Source organism: Emydura macquarii, unplaced genomic scaffold (assembly GCF_026122565.2).
Source record: "Emydura macquarii macquarii isolate MOO-44397 ecotype Brisbane River unplaced genomic scaffold, CSIRO-AGI_Emac_v2 contig_2924, whole genome shotgun sequence".
In the NCBI taxonomy this organism is placed as follows: domain Eukaryota; kingdom Metazoa; phylum Chordata; order Testudines; family Chelidae; genus Emydura; species Emydura macquarii.
In genome coordinates this window covers 5,992,863-6,017,067 of record NW_027133061.1, presented here as the reverse complement: position 1 = coordinate 6,017,067, position 24,205 = coordinate 5,992,863, and the positions used below count along the sequence as shown (strand labels likewise).

The window sequence follows — 24,205 nt, the reverse complement described above, 5'->3', positions numbered from 1 at the left end:
AAATGGTCAAAGCAATCAGAGACATACAAATTTCTTCAAAGTCCATATCTATCAGGTACTTAGCAGAATTGTGGCATTTGCAGGCTTGTACAGTTCCTCTGGAGTACACCCAGTACCTAGATGGGTCTTAGTCATTTGCTTCACAACTTCAGTTGCAGATGAGTTGATCCGGAGGTAGGAAGCAGGAATGAAGACAAGATGGAGACTGTGCAGCTGAATTTTATAGTTTTTGCCATTAGGCTTGTACTTCTATTGTCACAAACACAGTCCCACAACACACAGCATGGAAATGCTTCAGAATCACCTGTCCATAGGCATGTTCTTACATGCCCTGGTGTCTTATAAAGTGTAGGCCCTGGGTTCTTTCACTGGATTAATTGTATCTTTGAGTTCCCTGGATGGGCTATTAAGCAGGCTTAGCGCTGCTGTCATCCTGCCTGGGGGGTGTCGCCCAGAAACACCACATAAGTTGAAATATAAATATACCATCCATATTTAGAACTCTTAATACAAAATTGATACATACATATAAACGTGCTTATCAATCTTAGTGAATCATGACTTCCATTGGCACATTGCATGGCATATCCTATACAATATTTATTGCCATTTTGTCGTATTGGAATTAAATAATATTATAAAGGGTCACCCCAATCCAGATAGTGTCAACAAATAGCACCTAAAGTCCCTCTCCGAAAGCAGGGTCCCACTCTACCTACGGTACTTACATGGCCTTCATCACCACCCCATGGGGCAGGGAAGTACTATCACCCCTGTAGGACTGCATCCGGTGTGGCCTGGGCATTGCGGCCCTTCCTCAGGCCCAGGCTCTGAGGAAGGCCACTGCACCTTCCAAAAAGGGGAATGTTAGTGTCTCTCATGAGCCTTAGTCCTGGCCCTCCAGCAGGGCGGACTGTCAAGTAGTCCATTGCCCGGCCCTTAGGCAGGGCGGGCGAGCAAGCAGTCTATTGCCCGGGCCCTTAGCAGGGCAGGCAAGTAAGCAGTGTCCTCTGGTCAGTAGAGCAGGGGACGGTAATCGCTCCTCGGGTGGCGAGGACAAGGGGGGAGGGAAGGGGGACGCAGGCCCACCTGACTCCACTGCGTTCCAGCCCAGGGCCCTAGCAGTGGCAAAGGCATTGCCACTGAGTCAGTGGGGCTCCCGCCACAAAACGCCGATGGGGCCTTGCCCCCGTCTCAGCCACGGTTGTGGCTGTCCCTGGGCCACTTCCTCCCCATATCCCCAGGTACCTGTATCAGCCGTGTCCTCAGGGTCATTGGGGTACATCGGGCCCAGGCTCTGAGGAAGGCCACTGCACCTTCCTACAGTCCCCCTTGTGCAGATGAAGAACGAGGCACAGACAGGCTGAGCAACTGGTCCGAAGGCCCAGGAAGCCCATAGTACAGCAGGGAATTGAACCCGGGTTTCTCAGTCCTAGACTAGTGCTCTGACCGCTGGGCCACTGTTCTAGGTATTAGACACTCTCACAGTCCCTGCCTCAAAGAGTTCACAGTCTAACTGGAAAGCTGATGGGGAGATTAAGGGCCGTATTTCCAAAAGATCTCAGCTCCCATTTAGACACCTAAATGAAGGTTTCTCTCAATTTCCAGTTCTGACCTGGAAGGTTTTGATTCATGCAGGGGCCACACTGAGATAGCTGAATTAAGGCAAAAATGCAAAGAACGGGGTAGGCAATCCCACCAAAATTGGTGGTTATCTCTAAAGTTAGATTCACCAAGGCAGCAATAAAACAACTTCTAATTACCTAAATGGTTATCCAGAAGCCAAAAAACACAGTTCCCTTAAAGCCATCGAGTTCTCTGACTTCCACCCAGACAGCCAAGTCGAATATGATGGGGATTACTGAAAACCTTGTCCATCGTATAAAAAAGTTCTACCAGTCCCAAAGGACGGAACACGTTACACGCCAGGTCAGTGAATATTTCAGATCTGACCCAAATGCACGTTTATAGCCAATTCTTAATAACTGAAGTAATATTTATTTAAAAAGAAAGAGAGAGTACAGTACAGCTACAAACACCAGAGTTACGAACTGATCAGTCACCCACACACCTCCTTTGGAACCGGAAGTACGCAATCTGGCAGCAGCAGAGACCAAAAAAATAAAAATAAAAAAATTAAGTACAGCACAGTGTTGTGTTAAACGTAAACGTCTAAAAAAAATAAAGGGAAAGCAGCATTTTTCTTCTGTATAATGAAGTTTCAAAGCTGTATTAAGTCAACGTTCAGTTGTAAACTTTTGAAAGAACAACCTGCATGTTTTGCTGGGAGTTACGAATATGTCCGAGTTACGAACAACTTCCATTCCCGAGGCGTTCGTGACTCTGAGGTTCTGCTGTATTGGTTAAAAGATCATTATACATACAACTGAGAATAAAGTCCATAGGCCAGTTGCACAGTAGAGATAGCAAGCTGAGTTGCAAAAGTTCTTTTAGAATCAGTTTCAAAAGTTATAGTCCAATAGAGCATCCATATGCGGAGTCTGTATAATTTCTTCCATGAGAAATAGCAGGCTGAATCAGGGTACTCCTGGGACCACAATCTTGCGACTTGAATTTCCCCTGATGAAATTCAAGCGGATCTGAGACAGACAGGATCAGGTCCAAAGCTTCCTTTAGAACTCTTTAGCAGGCTCTGATAGCCTCTTGACAGCAGGTATTACTAGGTAATTACTTGTGGCTTTGAAGTAACACCTCCTACTTCCTATGCACACCAATAACTAGCTACATTAGGATACGGTAATCAGCTATCTTCAGCCATGTACAGATCGTTTTTATTTCTCTTCGAAGTTTGAGTACTAACTATGACTTTACGACATTCAGGTTCCATCTAATTCAGAAATCAAAAGAAGATATTAATAGAATACAGAGACAGACAGGAGCTATTCAGTGACATCGATCATCACTAACAAGATCCTGGGTAAACACGGACCGATATAATTACAGTTACTTCTAATTTCTAACAATAGAGACTTGCATTTCAAACACTTGGGTCTACTAACACGGCTCTTACAACGAATGGCCCTAATTACCACTTATAGAGCCTTTTAATAGGTCTCCAAAGGTTGATTTTGGGTCATTCAGTCTGCTAAGGTTTAAGCCTTTCTGGCTTAGTGTCACGCATGGTCTATCCTGAGGAGCTAGTTAAATGTAGGACATGGAGAGATAACAAAGCAAGAGAGGAAAGATATACCAGAGAGCAGATCACCCAAATCCTCCCTGCACCAAGTCCAAGTCGCTGAGCATGGCACAGGAGATTCCCTGAGCATTGAGGTTGGGGATACGCCACACTGCAGTGCAATTAATCATTATTTTCATTACTATTAGGCAGCTATAAACCACCAGTTATGATCTAAATTACACAAACCCAGGCCAGGAATAGACTATAAACCACTTAATGTCTAAATTAGACACTTGTATAAACAGAACAGGGAATAAGTATGTCATGCCTCCGATGCCCTGGTGTGAAAATAGTTGGCAAATATTGCCCCTTTAACGATTTACACTGCACTGACCAGGACAAACCTACCCACCACAGATCTGTAGGAATTCCCAAACTCAACTTCCTAAATAATTTCCCCAGCGTCACCCTTCTGTACAGAAAGAGTGACCAAAACACATGCAAACTACTGGCCTCCCATAGTTAGAAAGCGTCATATCAGTGCAGTACCATATCCAGAGCCTTGTAGGAGATGTGGTGTCCTCTCTGTCAAGCAAAGCTATCCCATGCAGGGCCCTAGAGGGCAGAATGGCACTCAGTTTATGGTAATTCTTTTTGCTGTAGTTGTCATGTCACACAACAATACAAATCTGAAGCTTCCATCACAACAAGGGGTTTGGAACGGATTCAAAAAGAAATAAACTATGTTGGAGTGAAGGCATATTTAAACCTGACAAGACCTGATAGACGCCTGCTGTGAATTTTACGAGTCTGTTCTGATAATATTTAGCAATGTAAGCATAAGGAGAACCGCGTATGTATATGAAATTGCAGAGTAATCATGTTTAGTGTTGTGCACGTGTATCAAATTGCAAAGTAATCATGTTTGCGAGAAAAAGAAAAGATAAAGTAATGAAAAAGCTAGAAAAGACCATTGTGAACTAACCCTAAACCTGTACTGACAGGGGAGGAGAGTTAACATCGAAATGAGAGACTGGTACGTATGTATAAGAAAAGCTAAAAAAAAGTTATAAATAAGTCTGCGTAACAAAGGGAGGTTGAAGGCGTTTGGCTGGTTGAAGGGATTTCACCCCGGCGAGCCTCTCACTTGTAAGTAATCGATCACTACTTGCTGAGTGTTTTCCTGCAATAAAGATTTGTTCGATCCATCTGCTGAGTAAGTGAATCTCAATCCAAGAAACTACAGGTCAATTAATGGCAGTAAGAAATGAACTAGAAAGGCAGCCTGTTGCACCAGTGCCTGGCATGGATGTTTTGGCAGGTTTCCAGGAAGTTTTTTCCATGTCTTTTCCATGTAACACAATGTGCAGCTGATCCTCAACTTGGTCACTCCCGCAATGAATCATCTCAGAGGATGTTAAACCGTGCAGTGCATTCAGACAGGTGCATTTCCCAGATTCCAGTGCTGTTCTCACAGGATGGAAGAGCACAGCAGATTAAAAAGTCCTTTAAATATAAATCTTCAGACCTTCTCTCTGCAGCATCCTAAGATGCCCTTCCACCACTGGAGTGAAGTCGTTCAAACTCAGTCTAGAAGAAAAACCGAAAAGACACCGGGTTGTTGCCTGGGAACTCACAACCCAAACGGACATAACTCTAGTACTGTTACAAAGCAAACCTTGGCCAGTAGTCCTGTCATATTGCTATAGGAATTGGACATGTTACCAGAGACATGGAATATCTGTCTTCCAGGATCAGTCTTTGTTTACAGGACACTATGATCTCTGCCTTTCTGAGAAGTGGCAGTTAATTTCTATGTCATAATCTACAGTAGTTCTGGAAGAACAACTCCGTGACAGATACTACTGCAGGATTAATTCATTATTATCTTTATTTAATTCTCTGAGTAATCCAGGACACAACACATGGAGACCTCCCACACACACAGCCTGCCAGTAAACCCTCTCTCTTGCCTGCAGAGATTCCCACCCCTCCCCCCCCCCCGACCTCCAGCAGTGAGTGGGGGGTCCGGGCTCTAGGACCCATTTAGTTGTTGGCTTTTCTGCTGAGTTTGCCAGCAAAGGGGACTAACTGATGCCAGTTTGGGTCTTAATTTTTATGATGGGATATTTGTCCACCAGGGACTAAATCAAACCTGCTAATTTATCTCACCCAGGACACAAACCTGTCTGGAATCAAGTGGTGAAAGGCTTCAAATCCCAGTTCTAATCGGAGGCATCCCCTCTTGCATAACCAGCTCATTTAATCATGCATATACATGGGAGACATTAAAAAGAAAGAGCAAAAGTCACCATAAGTCTGAACGGTGGGGGGAGCTGGAAGGCACCATTTTACCTGATTTCGGTGAGACTGGGGCACGTCAGGATAAGGAGCATCATGTTGTCAGCGCACCTGTCAGTATAAACATTTGCACTCAGGTTCAGATGCTGGAGGCTGGAGTTACGGGTGAGAGCAGAGCAGAGTCTCTCACAGGAGTCATCTGATAAGCCATTTTCCTGGAGGCTGCATCAGAGCATCAGACACATACGTTACAGAAAAGCCTCTGGGCTGCATTGCCAGTTCAAATCTAATGCCTATGCCCATCTGCGCATCTCCCCACCATCTACCCTATATTATTATTGTTATTGTTTTTATTCATATTATGAGAGCACCGTGGAACATCAATCAAGGACCAGGGGTTCATTGAGCTTAGTGTATAGCTAGGACTGGGCAAAAAATTTCTGTCAAAACTGGTTTTCAGTGGAAATTTGGGTTTTATCCAAAAATGAATTTTTTTGCAAAAGAAGTATATTGCTTTCCACGGAATTGTATTTTGGGAGGCGCAAGGGGAGCTAAATATTTCGACCAAAAAGCTGATTCTCTGGAAGATGCTAGTGCCCAAATGCAGAAATGCCACCATCAGGTTGATACTTACACCAATTTCTGAATCTTGCATTGTGGGGTCTCAAACGCCTCCAACAGGTCGGAAAGGCCAGTGTTCTGCACTTTGGTTTTGGTCAGATCAAGACTCAGGAGGGTCTGGTTCTCCTTGAGGGCAGAGGCCAGGTCTTTACAGCATGCTTCTGTGAGCATGTTCTTCCCTAGGCTAGAGAGCAGAAAGGAAGAGCGAGAAAGTGAGAGAAAGGGAAAGGAAGAACAAGATACAGAGAAAAGGAGGAACGAGAGAATGACAAGTCAGGAAAAGGAGTGAAAATAAAACAGTAGAAGAAACATGAGGACAAAGCAAAAAGAATCCTTTAAGCATTCTTGTGGCTTTTCTCTGCTCCATCAGCCATTCCATTATTTTGCCCAGAGAATGAAAGTCAGGCTGACAGACCTATAATTACCTGAGTCACCCCATTTACTCTTTTTTAAAACGGGCACAACATTAGCTTTCTTCCAGCCCTTTGGAACTCCCCTAGTGTTCCAGGGCTTACTGAAAATCAACGTTAACAGTCTGTGATCTTTAAAACTCTTGGATGCAAGTTATCCCAACCTGCTGATTTAAGAACGTTAACTTTAGTAGCTATTAAGACTGATTCAGTTTTTCCAGTGCAAGTTTGTGTAGACAAGCCCTTTGCATAATTTCTGTTCTTAATGCGGTTTGCATTTATTGTGAGCTCTCAATTTAATTAACATGGTCTTAACTGCCTTTTCTATGTAATTAATTAAAATATTAAATAAAACGGGGGCCTAACCTCAGCGCACATAGTGACCCACAAAGTACCTTCTCACAACTGTATAATCTGCCATTTATTATTACTCTTCAGCCCACTTTCATGCTATATAACACTGGGACCAGTACGGTTCAGCATATTCATAAATGACCTAGAAAAAGGGGTAAACAGTGAGGTGGCAACATTTGCAGATGATACAAAACTACTCCAGACAGTTAAGTTCAAAGCAGACTGTGAAGAATTACAAAGGGATCTCACAAAACGGGGTGACTGGGCAACAAAATGACAGATGAAATTCAATGTGGATAAGTGCAAAGTAATGCACATTGGAAAACATAATCCCAACTATACATATAAAAAGATGGGATCTAAATTAGCTGTTACCACTCTGGAAAGAGATCTTGGAGTCACTGTGGATAGTTCTCTGAAAACATCCTCTCAATGTGCAGCAGCAGCCGAACGAGCTACCAGAATATTGGGAATATTAGGAAAGGGCTAGATAAGAGAGAAAATATCATATTGCTTCTTTATAAATCAATGGCATGCCCACATCTTGAATACTGCGCGCAGATCTGGTCACTCCATCTCAAAAAAGATATAGTGGAATTGGAAAAGGTACAGAAAAGGGCAACAAAATTATTAAGGGTATGGAAAAGCTTCCATATGGAAGAGATTAGTAAAACCGGGACTTTTCAGCTTGGAAAAGAGACAACTAAGGGGAGAATATGAGAGAGGTCTATAAAATCATGATTGGTATGTAGAAAGTAAATAAGGAAGTGTTATTTATTCCTTCTCATAACACAGGAATTAGGGGGTCACCAAATTAAATTAATAGGCCGCAGGTGTAAAATGAACAAAAGGAAGTATTTCTTCACACAGCACACAGTCAACCTGTGGAACTCCTTGCCAGAGGATGTTGTGAAGGCCAAGACTATAACAGAGATCAAAAAAGAACTACATAAATTCATGGAGCATAGGCCCATCAATGGCCATTAGCCAGGATGGGCAGGGATTGCTGTTTGCCAGAAGCTGGGAATAGGCAACAGGATGGATCACTTGATGATGACCTGTTTTGTTCATTCCCTCTGAAGCACCTTACATTGGCCACTGTCGGAAGACAGGATATTGGGCTAGATGGACCATTGATCTCATCCAGTATGGGCGTTCTTATGTTCTGATGTCATATCCAAGACAATGTAAATTAATTTTTCAAATGAGATTTTGAGTTACACTGTGTCAAATGCTTTACTAAAATCCTGATTCATTATATCTACTGTATTCCTTTCATATAGAAATTTGTGCAACCAGTTTTGAGGGTACAGAGAAAATCCAATATGTTATTGCAAATCTAGGAAAACGTATGCTTCCAGTGACAAATGAATGATCCTCAGTGTTTCATAGGCCAAGATTCTGAATTTGGACATTCAGAATTAACAATTGTTTTTATTATTCACCCAGTACTGAAATGCAGCCACCTCTGCAGTGGAATACAGAAGCCGCATAACAGCGCACAGCAACATCACACTACAGTTTGGGGAAGTTAGTGAAGATTTCTCTAACAACCAGACAGACAAGGGAATTTATGGAAACAGAGTTCAATAAATCCAATTAGAATTTGACACGGTCATGAAGTTGAATTCTCCTGCTCTTGTAAAGGCTGCCATGGGAACTTTAATGGTCACAAGCAATCAGGAGGGACTCAAGTTTTGTCTCTCAGGAGCACAGCCCTTCCTGGGACATTGGTTGAGTAGGGACTGAAAGGGAAGAGTGCTTTGCCACATAGTATGTAATCCTCACTGCTTCATGCAGCATGCCACCTGTACCTGGGAAGTCACTCATCAGCTCTGATGTCACTTAGCAAGACCCCAGCATCACTTACTCGTAAATTAGAGACACTGAATTAGTCTGAGGACACACAGAGAAAACAAGCATGAAGTTACCTGAGGTCTTCCAGCCTACACTTCGGATGCGTTAGTACAGAGCAAATATTCTTCACTGCCTTGTCCTTCAAATCGTTGTCTGTGAGACTGGGGGGAAATGAAAAGAGAGAATTACAGGCTGGGACACAGAGACACACTGTGCTGACTATAAAGCTGAAATCCTGGGCTCGGCCTCTTCTCCAGTCCCTTGGAGAAATGCTATTCACTAAGACCGCATTGACCTGTGAATACGGCACGAGACAGACAGTCAGGACTTCTGGAATCCATCCCCAGCTCTGCTCCAAACGACAAAGCACAATTTTCACATGCTCAGCAGGGACTGATAGAGCTTAAATCTCCCAAGATCCCACCCTCACTGAGCACGCTCCAGCCTCTCACAGCTCCTGCTAATGCTGCCCAAACTGCTCCTGTGCCAACCCCACAGAGCAAAACTGAGCATGCATCCAGTTGCTGTGGGCTGAGCTAGAGCTAAAAACCAGAACTAAGAGCAAGGAATCTGTCCCTCCCGAGGTCTCAGTGTCCTCCTTGTCTCCCCTGCTGGTGCCCAAGTTTCATGGAGGAGGATGCCTGGTCTGAATGCAGAAAAGACACAAGCCAGGTCAGGCTGAAGTAAAGGGGTCAATTGGGACAAGGAGGATGGTGAGACTGGGACTGGAGGAGCTCGTGGGGAGAGAACCTGGGAGCCAGCGAGGGAGATGGGAAAGACGGAGCTAGCTGGCTGGGCACAAGGGAACGCTGAGATCAGATGAGCAGTTGTGGGGGGACAGGATGAGAATGGGATTGGCTGGGCAAAGAAACTGGGCTAAAGAGCTGGGCATGACTGGGGCAGGGCAGTAACTGAGTTGGAATGAGGAACCCAGAGCGGGAAACTGGACCTGGAAACCAGGGCGGGCAGAGGGGACAGACAGCTCAGACAAGGAGATGGGCATGGGGAACTGGAACTGGGGACAGGGAAAGGGAGAGACTTGGGTCGCGGGCGAGGCTGGTATTTGAACAGCAAGCCTGGCAGGATTGATGAGGACTGGCTGGGCAAGGTGACTGGGACTGAGAGATGAAGCCTGAGTAGTGGAGACTGGGACTGGCTAGGCCAGGAGAATGGAACTGGAACAAGGAACCACGGGTACAGAAAAGATCTGACTGGGACAGACTGGAGGAAAACAGCAGAAGAGTCTGTGCCCACTAGACCACACTCCCCTCCAAAGTCTGGAATGGAACCCGAGATTCCAGAGTCTGATCATTCCTCTGCTGTCAGCAAATATCCTTAAAATCCAGTGGCAAAGTGTCTCATCCCCTGTGACAACCTACTACTGCTATCAGTTACTCAGTTAGCTCGAGGGGCAGAGGTTGTGTAGTGGATCTGGATCCTGCGAATAGCCTGTGTGGCTGTCAGTGGAATAGAATTTCTGTTTTTTCAGTTTGTTTTTTCTAAAACCTAGGACACACACAAAACACACACCTAAGTTAAAAGAACATTATTAAGTTTGCAAAGTCAAGCCCTCAAAAGTTAGGAAATGCCAGAATTTAAAGCTGTCTTTGTGACCTTAATTAGCCCCTTAGGCATATGCATTATGACAGCCTGGGTTTGGTTGTATATTACAAAACGGTGTAACCTCTGTCTTGGTAACGCTGTTATGTACCTGACAGCGCAGCTGCTGAGGCCACGGACACGTCAAGTCCCTGATATTTTAAACTTCACACACAACCTCTGTTCCTACCTCAGCTCTCTGACTTTGTGCAGCTCACGCCCGAGTCTCTCCAGGCCCTCGTTCTGGATGAAGCAGGAATCTAAGGTCAGGCGCTCTATCTGTTCACAGCAACTCAGCACATAAGCAAGGACGGTGCAATCCACAGGCAGGAGGTACAAGTCTGAGAAGTCCAGCTGGGCGTCTTTGCCCACCACCTCACACACAAGTTGCTTGTTCCGGGATTCAAACAGCAAATTCAATACATTCATCAGCTTCCTCTTCCCCTCAAGAATGTCTCTATTCTGCAGCTCCCCACAGTTCATCTCAGTGAGCAACTCAATAACCTTGTGAGCTGCCTCTGCAGAGAGCTTCCCCACGTATTTCTCCAGAGGCGCCCTGGTGGCAGGATGGGAGAGCCCAGCCAGGAAGCGAGAGAAGATCTCATAGTCACCTTCCTTACAGGACCTGGCTTTAGCCATTGTCTCTCTGAACTTGTCCTCCTTGTAATCTACGTAATGCACGAGGGCAGCAAAGAACTCCTGGATGGTGAGGTGAAGGAAGGAATAGGTCACCTGGGAACAGCCATCAGTTTGAGGGTTCTCAACCAAGAAACCAGAGAGGAATGGTGCAAACGTCATATTGTGAACCTGTAGCTGGTGATGATGAAAGATGAGCGTGCGGTCTGCGATGCCCCATTCAGCCAGCCACCCGACACTTATCAATGTATCTCGCATCCTCTGAGGCTCAGGCCGCTCCTGCATGTGATTGGCCAGAACGTGGGTGATGTAGCTCACAAAGAGCTGGGTCACTGTTCTGGGTGCAGGCTGGGGTTTCCCTGCCTTGGCGAAGCAGGGTTTCAGGGCCGTGCATGTGATCCAGCAGTAAGAGGGGTTGTAGCACAGGGTGTACAGAACCTGACTATCCCTCACATACGCAAAGGCCTCTCTGGAGACTCTCTCATCTCCAAAGAACTTAGAAAAGTATCTTTTCCTTTCCTTGGAGAGGAAGCCCACGATACTGGCCACTCTATGGAAGACTCCAGTCTCCAAATTGGTCAGCTTGCTGGGACGGCTGGTCAGCAACACAGAACATCCCTTCAGCAGAGTCTGTTTCAGCAGGCTGGCGACAACCACAGTCACTGGCTTCACGTCCCCTGGATTTATACACAGCTCATTGGATCCACCTCTGCTTAATTTCAAATCAGTCTTGCTCTCATCCAAGCCATCAAAGATGAAAAGCAGCTTCTCAGGGTCTTCCAGGATTCTTCGGAGCTTGTCTCTGAGGTGTGGATGTGTTTGACGGATCAGAGATTCTAGGCTCATCGTCTCCTGATTCAGCTCCCGGAATTTGAAGAAGAAAACAAAGGCAAATTTCTGGTAGTGCTTCCCTGTTGCCCAGTCAAAGATGAATTTCTGCACCAGGGTTGTCTTGCCCACGCCGGCTACTCCGCTCACCATCACAGACAGCGGGACACGGTGGGTTCGAAAGCACCAGCGGAAGAGCCGATCAGGAGTGATGCGCTCCAGCTCGCTCTTCATTCTCCTCTGGAGGCGATATTCATTCAGCTCCCCAGCTGCTGCCAGAGCCTCGTGCTCTTGGTGCATCTGCTTCTTGAAGTGACGGTCCGAGACCACCTTCAGCTCCACATAGCGGCTAGAGATGGGGAACTCCTGCTCTTTCGATTGTCCTGGGGTCTTGTTTTCCTTCAGCATCTGTGTGAGATCACGAAGTTTGGCTTTGTGCTCTACTTGATAAGCTGAAAAGAAAAAATACCGTTATTTCCCTTCTCCCTGTTCTCATCATCGTTTATTTTATGGGGGTTAGTAAGTGGAAGTTTGGTAGAAAAGCTTCTCCTCTAAATTGTACTCTGATCAGACAATGTGGTGAGAAGATTGGGTGGGTGGATGATCTGGTCTTACTTGTTTTTTCATCTGCTCTGTCCTCTGCTAGGCCTGATCATGAACATTTCTACTGGAACTTGCACTGAGTCCTGACAGGACACCATTGCACTACGTGGTCCAGTTTGTGTAATCCAGTAGGGAACAGAAACTTACCAGAATCGTGCACTTGAGCAGAGGGACAGACCCAGCTTGCAGAGCAAGAGGGTGGATTGTGAGGTGGGCAGGACCCTATCACATTCAAATCTGCACCTACCTGCAAACCCAACAGGTCTGGTGGGTCTAATTTCAGATCAACCAGCCTCCATAGCTCTGTTAAATGAAGATACACAGACGGCCACAGCAACGCTAACTGAAGGCAGGCAGAGAAGCTGTGGCACTCATGTTGACCCGCCCAATGGATTTCAATGCACTTCAGTTCACTTTGGACAAGCGGCTCCACGTGCAAAGGGGAGTAAGGGTGAAAGAAACCTTGCACACCTCTCAGAGCCCTGCACAACAGCTGGGCTCAGTTGCGGACCTTGCTCTCAGCATAGGGTCTGTGATGCTGACAAACCAGATGCCAGCTCATGCCAGAGTGTAGTGTATAGATCACAGTGATTATTAAATGCATAAGAAAGTATTAAACTTCATGAAAACTAATGGGAGGTTACTTGCATCGTTTTCACTTCTCTGTATCTCGTTAACAAAGCAAACACTGACATTGTGCATAACTAACTAAATAACTCATCAAAGGAGGAAGAAGCCTTGTGGAACTTTAACAGAAAAGTGCTAATTTCAAAGCAAGTGGCCAGTGTGTATGGTGATCAGAGGTCAAAGACTCAACATGCGTTCCTCACTCTCTGTCATCAAAGGAAAGCCCTCGTGGGCAGTGACCCTGTCAACTTGCTTTCTGTGAAAAGACTTTTGGGAAACTGGCAGTTTATTACATCACTTCCACCATATGGAATTACAAACTGTGACTCAACTGTGCACGTATTTTACCTGCTTTAATCTCTCAATACCTCTCATTTCTTTTCTTAGCTGATAAACCTTTAGTTAGTTGACTAGAGAATTGGCTACCAGCGTTGTCTTTGACATAAGATGGAGAGTATCAGTTGATCTATCTGGAGTAAGTGACTGGTCTCTTGGGACCAGGAGCAACCTGATGGTGTGATTTTTGGTTTAAGTGACCTGTCATCACAAAGTCCAATTTGTCTTGGTGGCAAGATAGACGGGAGAGTCTAAGGGGACTGTCCGTGACTCCATGGTAAGACTGGCAGATCCAGGAGCTCACATTTGCTACTTGCTGGGTGAAATCTAATTATAGAACACACCACCAGTTCGGGGCGTCAGTCCTGTTTTCTGATCGTCTGCCCGGAGTTAGGCACTCACAGCTGTGAGCCACTCCAGACAGCGTGGCAGGGTCTGCTCCCACCTAGTGCTTCCTGGGATACAACCTCCCAAGGAGCAGGCAGGAGGCAGGGCTATGGTCCTGTCCCTTCTACACTGCACACCAGAGCTGGCTGCACCCAGGGCCACACACTGCGCCCTTGCTGGGGTGAAGCAGAAGACGTGTCCCCCCGGCAGTCTGCCGAGCTCCAAGAGGAACTGTGCCCCATCGAAGCACAATGCCTCTCAGGGCCCCTGCTGGAGCCAGCAGCCTCTGCGCTGACCCCGGTGCAGCCCTGTGATCGAGCCCCTCATGGCTTGTCAAGAGGCAAAGCATTGCCAGAGTTCAGGACAGCTCAGTTCCCCCACGGTACCTTGCAGTTCTGGGTCGAGGGCGTGTCCCGATTCGTTCAGGAGATTTTCCTGTAACAGATTGTGACCTAAACAGAGAGAGAGAGATACAGACTGCGTGGTTAGCTGGCACGGAAGAACGTACCCATTGCTTGGATGACAGCAGCTCCAACAGATCCAGTCCAGCTCTGAATTCCCCTGGTGGGACGCCTTTGGATAGCAGGGCCTGCAGGCTAGCGAGGTCTCAGCGATGAGATTCTAGTCCTGTGACATCCCCCCAAATAACCGTTCTGTTGCCCTCCCTCCCCTACTGCTGGCTTCTCCATCCTGTACCTCACCTTCCCCTGTATTCCCCCCTCAATCTACTTCCTGCTCCCCACACTCCCTTGCCTCCCTGTGACAGAGTGCTGGCGGCAGCAGCTGGGCCAGCACTCTAATCGCCCATTCAATTGCCCCAGACCAAACCTGAGGGGCAAAGCTGTGCCTAATTTATAGGCTGGCGATGGGCTGGGGAGAACTACGAGGCTACTTAACCCACTCGCCCAGAAAGCAGAAAAGGCCCAGGGAAGGGACTGCTCTGGGGGGGGAGTGAGAGGCTGGCAGGTTATTGAGAGTCAGAGCCAGGAGAGATCTCTGCAGGAAGATACCTTCTGCCTCCCCCCTCCTTGGCTGAGTGAGCTAAGGCGTCTCTGCCGTGGGAGAGGCTGAGCTGCATGTTTGTCAAGGGGAGAACACTCCCCCCCGTTCACTTGTTCCCCACGCTGTGCAATGGGGCCATTACCATTGTGAATGATTTCATCCAGCATCCCATCGAGATTGGGGTGAGCCCACCTGCTCTGCAGAGCAAACAGACACTTCCAGAGGCCCAGCCCTGCGGCCTTGTCCACATCCAAAATGTCACCCACCAGCTTCTCCGCGGCGCTGGTTGAGTCATGGTTCTTCTCCCAGTCCTTGTAACCCTGAAACACAGAGGGACACGAGGAGGAAGAATCAGACGCAGCCTGCAATGGCAGGGTGGGGTGTAGCTTCTGTAAAGCCATCAGAAGAATGACGTAGAATCATAGAGCTGCAGGACTGGAAGGGACGCAGGTAGATCATCTAGCCCAGGCCCCAGCACAGAGGCAGGGCTAAGTATTATCTAAACCATCCCCAGCAGCGTTTGTCAAACCTGGTGTAAAAAACCTCCAGTGATGGAAATTCTACAGCCTCCCTAGGCAATTTGTTCCTGTGCTTAACTTGGTCTCGAGTCCACAGACTTGAGTTAGACACCCCCAGGCTTCCTATGCAGTGCAGGGAGAGAGACAAGCCTCTAAGAACGAGATTCATAAAGTGAGTGGGACCGGCCTAAGGTAGCCAATAGTGGGTGTGGAGGAGATTTAGGCACCTAGATTTAGGCACCTAAATCCAAGGCACCAGGAGCAGCCTATCTCCACTTGGAATTCCCTGTCACAAACCCTCTCCTGGGTGTAGGCACTGAAGCTGTTTCTTGCAAGAAAGGCCGTGGTACACATCTATCTGCACGCCACGTGGCAGGGGCAGGCCAGCCCAGTGACTAGTGTACTCCCCCAGGCTGTAGGACACCCTGATTCAGGGTCAATGCCCCCATCCTCTCTCAATCACTCCTGCTGAAACTATTCCACGCTGTATACATAATTTAACATGCACTGGGCCAGAGAGAGCACGAGAACGACTCTGTTGCTCTCCCTTTCCCCCCATCTGTTGTGTATGGACCTAGGCGTGCTCTGAGAATGCCTAATGGATCAGGCCCTGCTAGAGCAATTGGATCCTGCTGGGGCTTGAGACAGGCACCAGCTGTCAGACGGAGATAGCAGTGTGCATGGCCAGCACCAGAGATTTAGGCCCCTTGGGAACGTCAGTGGTGGAAGATGAGTCACCAAGGGACTCTAGGTGCCTGCAGAGCTGGGTGGCAGCTGAGAGGGGGGTTTGAGAATCTCAGAGGGGCTTAAAAATTGGATTTAGGCACCTAAAGTGATAGGTAGGTGCCCAAGTCTCTTTGTGGATCTTGGCCTTTGTCTGGATCCCTATCTACACCCCGCACTGGCCACCAGCTGGGTAACAGACCTGAGCCCAGAGGGTCAGCCCACACCAGTCACCAGCCGGGTAACAGCCCAGAGGGTGGAGATATAAAAAACAAACCAGGGCCTTTGCGTGAGTGCTTTTTGGGGGGAAGAGGGTATGAAATATTGAGCAGTTTCAGATTTCTCTAGCTTCGGTGCAGCTTCTATATGGTCTAATCTTTCCACAGTTTAAAGTTCCTGGAGCTGTTGTTATCGCTGCCTGTCATGACTTGTCTGGCTAGCAGCCACCCTGGACTCTCTCCTGCCTTGGAAAAAGACAAGCCTGTGCACACAGACCCCATCTGCCCTGATATCTGAGGACAAAGTTTCTCTAGGGAAATTAGAACGTCGCCGCGGGTCTCGTTATGTGAAGGGAGCCGTACCTGGGCCTGCTGAGCAGTGACGACACGTCTGCTGGTGAGTTCCCACAGCACGGTGAGAATGTCGTTCTCGATGACATAGACCAAATCCGGGCGGAAGTGCTCGCTCAGCCTCCGCAGCTCCCCAGGGGTAAAATTATCCAGGTGTCTGCAGAAGGCTTCAACATCATCTGCAGAGAAGACCAGCACTTAGGCAACATGGCACCTGCAGCCTGGCGTGGACTCCGGCCCGTTCTTTGATCTCTAATCCCAAACCTCAGGTGCTCTGGCTGTAGGGGACTGAGTCCTACTGCAGGCCGAGTGCTGCTTTGTCCATAGCAAGCGGAGCCCATCAGCCCCACCCCTCTTTGGTCCCCACAGCAGGCGAGGCAATAGGGAATTAGGCAGGCGCAGTAGCGGTGGGGAGCTCACAGATACCCTGCTCCCAGCCTGGGCCAGAATTAGACTATTGGATTTACCAAAAACCTGAAAAGGGGCACTTATCCAAGGCTCTGGTTTGTACAGCACCTAGCACAATGGGCTGCTGAGCCATGCCTGGGGCTCCCAGGTGCTGCAGTAACACAGATAATAAATAATACTCATTGTTGCTCCCACCAGATATTCTGCAAACAATAGGAGGTTGCCCCCGGTGCACCCAACTCCCTTCGGCCCCCCTGATTTTTCACAACGGTGCCCCTCCCCCACACCCCATGTAAACAGATGCATCTGGCAGCGTGGTCGGAAAGTCAATAGACCTGGGCTACTTCAGGCTGGTGGGAAAGCTGGTCCAGAGCAGAGGGGCACTCACAGGCAGTGCTCTGCCGCTAGCCCCTCCGCCCTTCTTTTATACCCAGTGGAGCCAGCTCAAGTGCCTCTGCTTGTCACAGCTGTGCCAGTCTGGTACAGTCTGGAGAAAGATGGTCACTCAAGCAGCAAAGTCCCAACCCCACCTAGGACTTCACAGATCAAGCCCAGTCCCTTCCATTCAACTCACAAACCAATCAGCCGCCAGGGCAGATCAGAGCTCCGCTAACACCCGCTGCCTCCCAGCAGCATCACCAAAGAGGTGGGTGGCTGCACCCTTAGGCAGAGTCCCTTAGGAGGAAGGGCTGTCAGGAACGGGAGAAGGGCTATGGCAGTGGGGGGGGAGCCCTATTGCAGGAGCAGCGCTGCTTGTTCATGGTTCACAGATTCCAGTGCCAGATGGGACCATTGTGATGATCCCCCCGTCTGCTCCCCCCCGTACAACGCAGACCACAGAATTCCCCCAAATAATTCCTAGCGCAGATCTGTTCGAAAGACATCCGATCGTCATTTAAAAACCATCAGTGATGGAGAATCCACCTCCAGTGGTTAGTTACTCCCACTGTTAAAAATGCACGGCTTACTGCCAGTCTGAATTTGCGTAGCTTCAACTTCCGGCCATCGGATGGTGTTAGACCTTTCTCCGCTAGATTGAGGAGCCAATTATTAAATATCTCTTCCCCGTGTTGGTACTTACAGACTGTGATCATGTCACCCCTTAACCTTCTCTTTGTTAAACAAAACAGATCTAGCTCCTGGAGTCTCTCACTATAAGGTAGGTTTTCTGATCCTTTAATCATTCCCATGACTCTTCTCTGAACCCTCTCAAATTTATCAACACCCTTCTTGAATTGAGGGCACCAGAACTGGACACAGGAGCCCAGCACTGGTCATACCAGTGCCAAATATAGAGTTAAAATAACCTCTCTGTCCCTGGTTATGCATCCCAGGATCACATTAGCAATTTTGGCCACACCAGGAGCTGGTGTTCAATTATCCACCATGATCCCACAAATCTTTTTCACGGTCACTGCTCTCCAGAGAATGGTGCCCCGTCCTGGAAGTACGGCCTACATTCTTTGTTCCTATATGTATACATTTACCCACATTAAAATGCATATTGTTTGCTTGCACCAAGCTCACCGCACTTTGTATCCACAACCTGTCCTCTTCATTATCTGCCACTCCCCCAATTTTTGTGCCACCTGCAAACTTTATCAATGATGATTTTATCCTTCCTTCCAGGTCATTCGTAAAAACGTTAGATCGCATAGAGCCAAGAACTGATCCCTGCAGGAAACGCAGCAGCTCGATGATTCCCCATTTACAATCACATGTTGAGACCTATCAGTTAGCCAGTTTTTAATCCATTTACTGTTCGCCATGTTAATTTGATATCCTTCTAATTTTTTAATCAAAATATCATGAAGTACCAAGTCAAACACCTTACAGATGTCTAATGATATTACATCAACACTATTACCTTTATCAAGCAAACTTGTAATCTCAGCAAAAAAAATATCACGTTAGGTTGACGGGGTCTATTTTGCATAAACCTGTGTTGATTGATATTAATTATAGTACTCTCCTTTAATTCATGATGAGTTAAGCACATCAGTCACGCTCACCTTCGTTCATTGCAGGCCGTTGTGTGGAAGCCATTTTATTCCCTCTGCTCCGTTGTGTCTCTGGGAAGTTTAGAGAGAGGAAAATGTACATCATACAGAAGCAGGGAGATCGTTTTGGTCTACAGCTGATGCAGTCTCACACTTTGTTCTTAGTGTTTTGCATCTTGAGAGAGATCTATGAAGCCAAGACAACTGATGCCCTCCATAAAGGGATCCTGCCTCTGAATTAACAACACTCAGCATCAATACAGGGATTCTCACGCCACCTCTCACAGGGAGGCAGCTTCAACCACAGGTGTGATGGGGCCAGAATGGCGTCCTGGCACTTTTGCCACTTGCGGGATGTCCTATTGCTCTCACAATGGCATTCTCCACAAAACATGCCCTAGCACTTGTCACACACGTGAGGTCACACTGCATGGAGGATGCCCTTTGGTAGAGCAAAGTGGCCTCTTCCACACAGCGTGCTCTCAGACATGCGTGCAAGGGCGCCACAGGGGGGGTGGGGGGGGCGTTCTGGTCACGTGCAATCCATTCGGGACACAGCACAAACTTTCAGCCCCTGCTGCAGGAGCCTTTGTCAAAGGGCCCCCCAGAGTTTGGGACCCCCAATGGGCTGGGCATGGTACAAACACTCAGTAAGATCCAGGGTGGGCCAGTGCTGCAGCTGGTGGTATTATCTCCAGCTTGGGTAGACGTAATGTGCTAGCCTGAGCGAGGTCATGCACTAACATGAGAAGTGCAGCCGGGTGGTAACACAGGCTGGCCAGCTGAGTACAGCCCGGCTGAGCTTGTAGGTGTGTTCCTGGGTGGCTAGCCTCTGCCAATGCCGCTACATTGCTGCTTTTAGCTGATCAAAGCTAGGCCTGGCACATCTCACAATCTAGTGCTAAGCACAGTGATGTGAGGAGGGAGCGGGAATTTGATCCCATCAAACTTGTCTCCGGGCCCCCAGTCGGCCATTAGAGGGGAATAACTTTTAACCCCGGTTGTGCTGGGTAGGAATCAAAGTGGAAACCTGCCGGGGAAAGGCTCCCTAGTGCCTGAGCAGTGACCTGAGGCCACCAGCCCCTGGTGGTGCTAACGTTCCACCTTTGCAAACGAGGTGTCCTTCTGGAAGGAGAACTGTATTAAACCAAAGCGAGTTCTGATTGCCTCAGGATTTGGGTGGGAAACTGTGCTCTGGAGAATGGACCATTTAATAAACAAACATTCTAAATAGAACACGTCTCCGTTCTCTGACCCTCCATTTCATTTGCTCTAAACCGATGGTCAACTCCGGCCCAAGTGTCACTCCATGCACCTCCCTGGGCCCATGTAACCCCCGGATGAGTGCGTATTACAAGTCCGCCGCTATGCTGATCAGCAAAGGACATGAGGTGTTACAGGCCCCAGCTACAGCACTTTGGACCTGTAGGTGTCCATGCTTTTAGCTTTGGCTATCCCTGGTTCTGTCCCTGGTGTGTTGGCCAACATGGCGACCCTCATACTTACACCAGGGAGGACTAAGCTCCTTGTACCTGTGATCATCTCTGTTGTGCACAAGCGATACACTGGGCTGGTTCTCCACTGCCAGAGCTGTGGACACGGGTAGTGTGTGCAAATACTTCCCAGGTCTACGCGTAATCGGAGAATTCTGAGTTGGCAGGATTTGCACTCGTTGTGCATGGGTGTAAGAGAGATACAAGGAACAAGGCCAAGGAGAATCAGGTTCATTGGGCAATTCATGGGCAGTTGCCCTGTAGCAGGAGGCCCCAGCTCTAGGGATGCTCCCGGGCAGGCCAGCACAGACTGGCACATGGGCAGCACGTGGAGGAGAAGGCACACAGGGGCCATTGCAGCCAACGTGCAATTTAAGGCAGCACCTCAGGGCTGTCTTAACATTTGCTGGGGGCCAACCCAGCTCCTGTTAGCCTGAAAACCACCTGCTCCTCTGCTCCGCCCCAGTGCCATTGTTAGCAGCAGCAGCGGGCTAAATGCACCTTGTTATCCAAAATTTCTTTCTAGCCCGCACCCTCACAGGGCTGGAGTCCTCGCTCACCTTAGTTTTACCCCAGTTTAACTCTATTGCCTCCAGTGATGTTACTCCTGATTTACATCAGTGGGGAAGCAAGCCCTGTATGTTGCTCCTTTTCCACCATTTCTGCTTTTCCTGCAGTTTCTCCCTCTGCGTTTGGATCTTGCGCAGCCCCTTTTCTGTCTCCTCCTGCAACGCTCCTCTGCAGTTCCACAGCTAAATCCCTGCGTGTGAGAAAACATCCGGAGCTCAGGACTTTGGAGGGCATCATGTTTTGTTTTCCAAACGGAAGCAAAAAAAGAAACCAAAGAAACAAACCAGCTGGGGCTAGATCATCCCAGTGTGTGCAGTGGGGCGTGGAAAGATGATTTGCACTGGAAAGGTCACTGTAACCTGCCCTCCCCATGGAGATCTTTGCACCTCGGGAACCAGGTCCCCACATGCATGGGAGCTGGCTCAGCAGAGGAGAGCCCCCTCTCTTGGGGGACAACTCAGAGCAACCAAAATGAAGAGCAGTCGCGGGGTTATTCACACAGCTCGGGTCTTCGGACCTCATGGGCCAAGGGCAAAGTCAGTCCTGCCCTGGCATCGACACATGCAATTCATCGGTGAAGTGCTCCGTTTACATCAGGCCTGAGTGTAGTCCTGGTCCCCCGTCCCCTTTAAAGAGCCCTCAGGGGGCTGCATCAGGCCTGTTTTGGGGAGTGACTCCTTTGCTAAGTTCATGTAAATATCTCCGGCTCCTTCCCCTAGAAAGGACAAGGCCTGCTGCAGAGTCACAGCCGACACTGCTTCCTCCCGCCTGGCCCCTCGCTTTCCCTTTCAATCTGCCTCCCACCCAGAAAGCTGCCCTTCGGGGAGATGCTGCCCCCCACTCTGGTCCCAGCTCTCCTCTGGCAGGGGGGGAGGTGGAAAGAGCCCAGAGAAAACCTGCCACTTACTTTGCAGGCTGTGGGAAGAAGCACCATCGGCAGACCGCTCCCAGATGCGTCACATGCTTCTGTATGTGTTAGAGGCCTCTCCGTGCGGAAGTGGAGCACTGCTTCTGATTTCTTATCTGCGTGCCGCTCCCTGGGTCCAAGGGTCGCCGTGGAATTCGGACCGGCTGCGAGGCTGGGAGGAGATTTGGCTCAGTCGTTTCTTTAGGATGAAATGATCAAACAAACGCAATAATTAATGTAGGTGGAGAGCTCCGCTTGTCATCGTAGTGAAAGGGGAGGCGCTTGCCAGAGCGACACAACCTTGGGCCCTGGTCTTCTCATCACAGAACCGGGACAGCAACCAGGCGGGCTCCCCCCAGGCTGCCCTCTGAATGTGTCTCAGCCGTGACCAGCAGGAACCTGGTGAAAGGGGAGCTTAGTCCCTTGATGTATGCAGTCCACAGCTCTCTGCTGACACCAGCCACAAGGGATAGTTTGTGTGATGTAGACACCTGGCCCACAGGGAACTGGACTGAGCCCTCACCCAACTCGTTACACAAAGGAGGTCCCAAACAATCATTGGTGCAACCGAATTTAGGCAGGCGTCCCTAGCTTTGGGAAGGAGACAGACGTCAGAGGCTCGTTAAACTCCTTTTAATAAACACTCTTCCCGGGACAAAATGTGCTAAATGGGGAGGAGTAAGGAGAAGGCAGCTGGAGGCTGGATGTGTCCAGGCTTTTTGGGCCAGCGTATGGGCTAAAATAAAGTTCCAGCTGCTTCTTCCTGCCAGAGCAGCACAAAGAGGCTAGATCGAGGCCATAACTGTTGTCACGGCTCCACAGGAGCGGTGCTGCGCCCCGGCTTTTAATCAGTCCCTTGGAGAAACCCATTCAGTGCAGCAGACCCCAAAGCGTACCGCTCTATCTTCACGGCAGGCCCTGCAGCCTCCCCCACCGCTGAGACTGGAAAACGCCAGCACACCTGCTTCACACCATGAGCTCTGCCCAGCAAGCAGGGACGGACACATCTCAGGGACCGCACCTGAGCAGGCAGCCTTTTCAGAGCCGAGGAGGGTTTATTAGTCTAGCGGAACATGGCATTGTAAGTCCTGTGACATAACACTTTTGCATCTGTTGGGTACCTGGATGGGTCTCAGTCCTTTTGTTTCACAGCTTCAGTTCAGTGGTTCAGTACTGGACCTAGTAGCTGATTGGGAGCCAGAGGCTGGAATGCAGTAAAGGGGGCTGTGTGTATATTTTCATTTTGGCTTCTCGATAACCAGTGTGGGGGAATCAGAAGCACTGTTTGTGGCTGGTTGGGAAGTCTGACTTCAGTGCCACCCACCAGTGCTGGGAGAATCTGCTCTCCTTTTACAGCCTGCCCTGACCTTGGCATTTTCAGGTGGCTGCCCTAGGCACGGACAGGTCACAGGGTCAACCTAGAGACCAGACCCAGGGGGCAGCCCAGCTCCAGCGAGGAAGTCCAGGAGAGCGCTGGGACAAGAGCAGCGGCCGTCAAACACAGCAGAGACCTGGACTCAGCATTGCAACCTTGGATCATAGAGAAGGGAGATCGGGTGGTTTGGATTCTCACTCTGTTGCTGACCCAGGAGCCTGTTCCTGAGGGGGCGCATGGGCTTATAATAGCATTGACATGATTCCTGGGTGAATTCCTGCCTTCTCAAAGGGAGGAGGCAGCACCCCAAGGCAAGGGGGGAGTCTAGAACCCCCTACTAGCCAGGGGACTCCCTCATCTGACAAGATCGATTGAAGGAGCACTTATGGACCCCAAGCAGGGCTTTGCATCCCATTGCGCTAGGTATGTTTGGAGCAAAGGCAGATTTAGGCATATTTAGGCCTGACAGAAGCCTGCTGTGATATGTTTCGTGAAGTGCTGCAGTCAACAGATACAGCACATAGTGAAAAAAGATTATGGAGGGAGACAATTAATGAAGAACTCAGGCTGGATAGCCTGGAAGGGAGAGAGGGGCAGGAGCGGATGATAAAGCATCTGGAAGGCCAGACAGAGATGCTGAAGTCCCTCATTACACTGCAGCCTGGGCACATCCATGCATGATTTCCCCTGCAGGCAATACAGAATTCCATTCCATGCCTCCCCAAACTCCCCCACTGCATTCCTCATGTGTTCCCGGTCCCTCACAGTACCCCATGCACTCCACCCTTAGGAACTGGTTTAACAATGAAACCTGGAGTTACACACAGCAGAGAGAGCCATAACTGAGAGACTGTACCTCATTGCTATGGCCTCTGTTTGACCAAAATTTTGTGTTTTGTCCTGTTATTAAACTTGAGTCTTTGAAATAAAATGAGTCTTTAT

General features: G+C 48.7%; 1 protein-coding gene across 3 annotated transcripts; it reads right to left on the bottom strand.

Moving 5' to 3' along the window:
- LOC137167450 (NACHT, LRR and PYD domains-containing protein 12-like) lies at nt 1-22,034 on the bottom strand. 3 transcript variants are annotated; one of them, XM_067569612.1, is made up of 11 exons: nt 21,889-22,034; nt 20,972-21,171; nt 18,931-18,990; nt 16,523-16,689; nt 14,843-15,020; nt 14,085-14,150; nt 10,472-12,197; nt 8,757-8,843; nt 6,075-6,245; nt 5,495-5,662; nt 1-4,729 (listed from the first exon to the last, which is right to left on the bottom strand). In XM_067569612.1, the coding sequence occupies exons 3-11, from the start codon at nt 18,962-18,964 to the stop codon at nt 4,648-4,650; spliced, it is 2,679 nt and encodes an 892-aa protein (XP_067425713.1). In that variant the 5' UTR covers nt 18,965-18,990; nt 20,972-21,171; nt 21,889-22,034; the 3' UTR covers nt 1-4,647. The 3 variants fall into 3 exon arrangements, 2 of the variants coding, with proteins under 2 accessions (XP_067425713.1, XP_067425714.1); XR_010924113.1 differs by having other exon boundaries at nt 4,717-4,729; nt 5,325-5,662; XM_067569613.1 differs by lacking the exons at nt 1-4,729; nt 5,495-5,662 and having other exon boundaries at nt 6,228-6,967.
- Between the last annotated feature and the right edge of the window lie 2,171 nt (nt 22,035-24,205).

Bases quoted from the DNA above. Each gene is read 5' to 3' on its own strand.
- LOC137167450 (XM_067569612.1), bottom strand. From the start codon at position 18,964: ATGGCTTCCACACAACGGCCTGCAATGAACGAAG. The intron at 12,198-14,084 runs GTACCGTGGGGG...TTTTCTTTTCAG, and splicing joins CCTCGACCCAGAACTGCAAG to CTTATCAAGTAGAGCACAAA. The intron at 6,246-8,756 runs GTAACTTCATGC...TCTGCTCTCTAG, and splicing joins TGTAGGCTGGAAGACCTCAG to CCTAGGGAAGAACATGCTCA.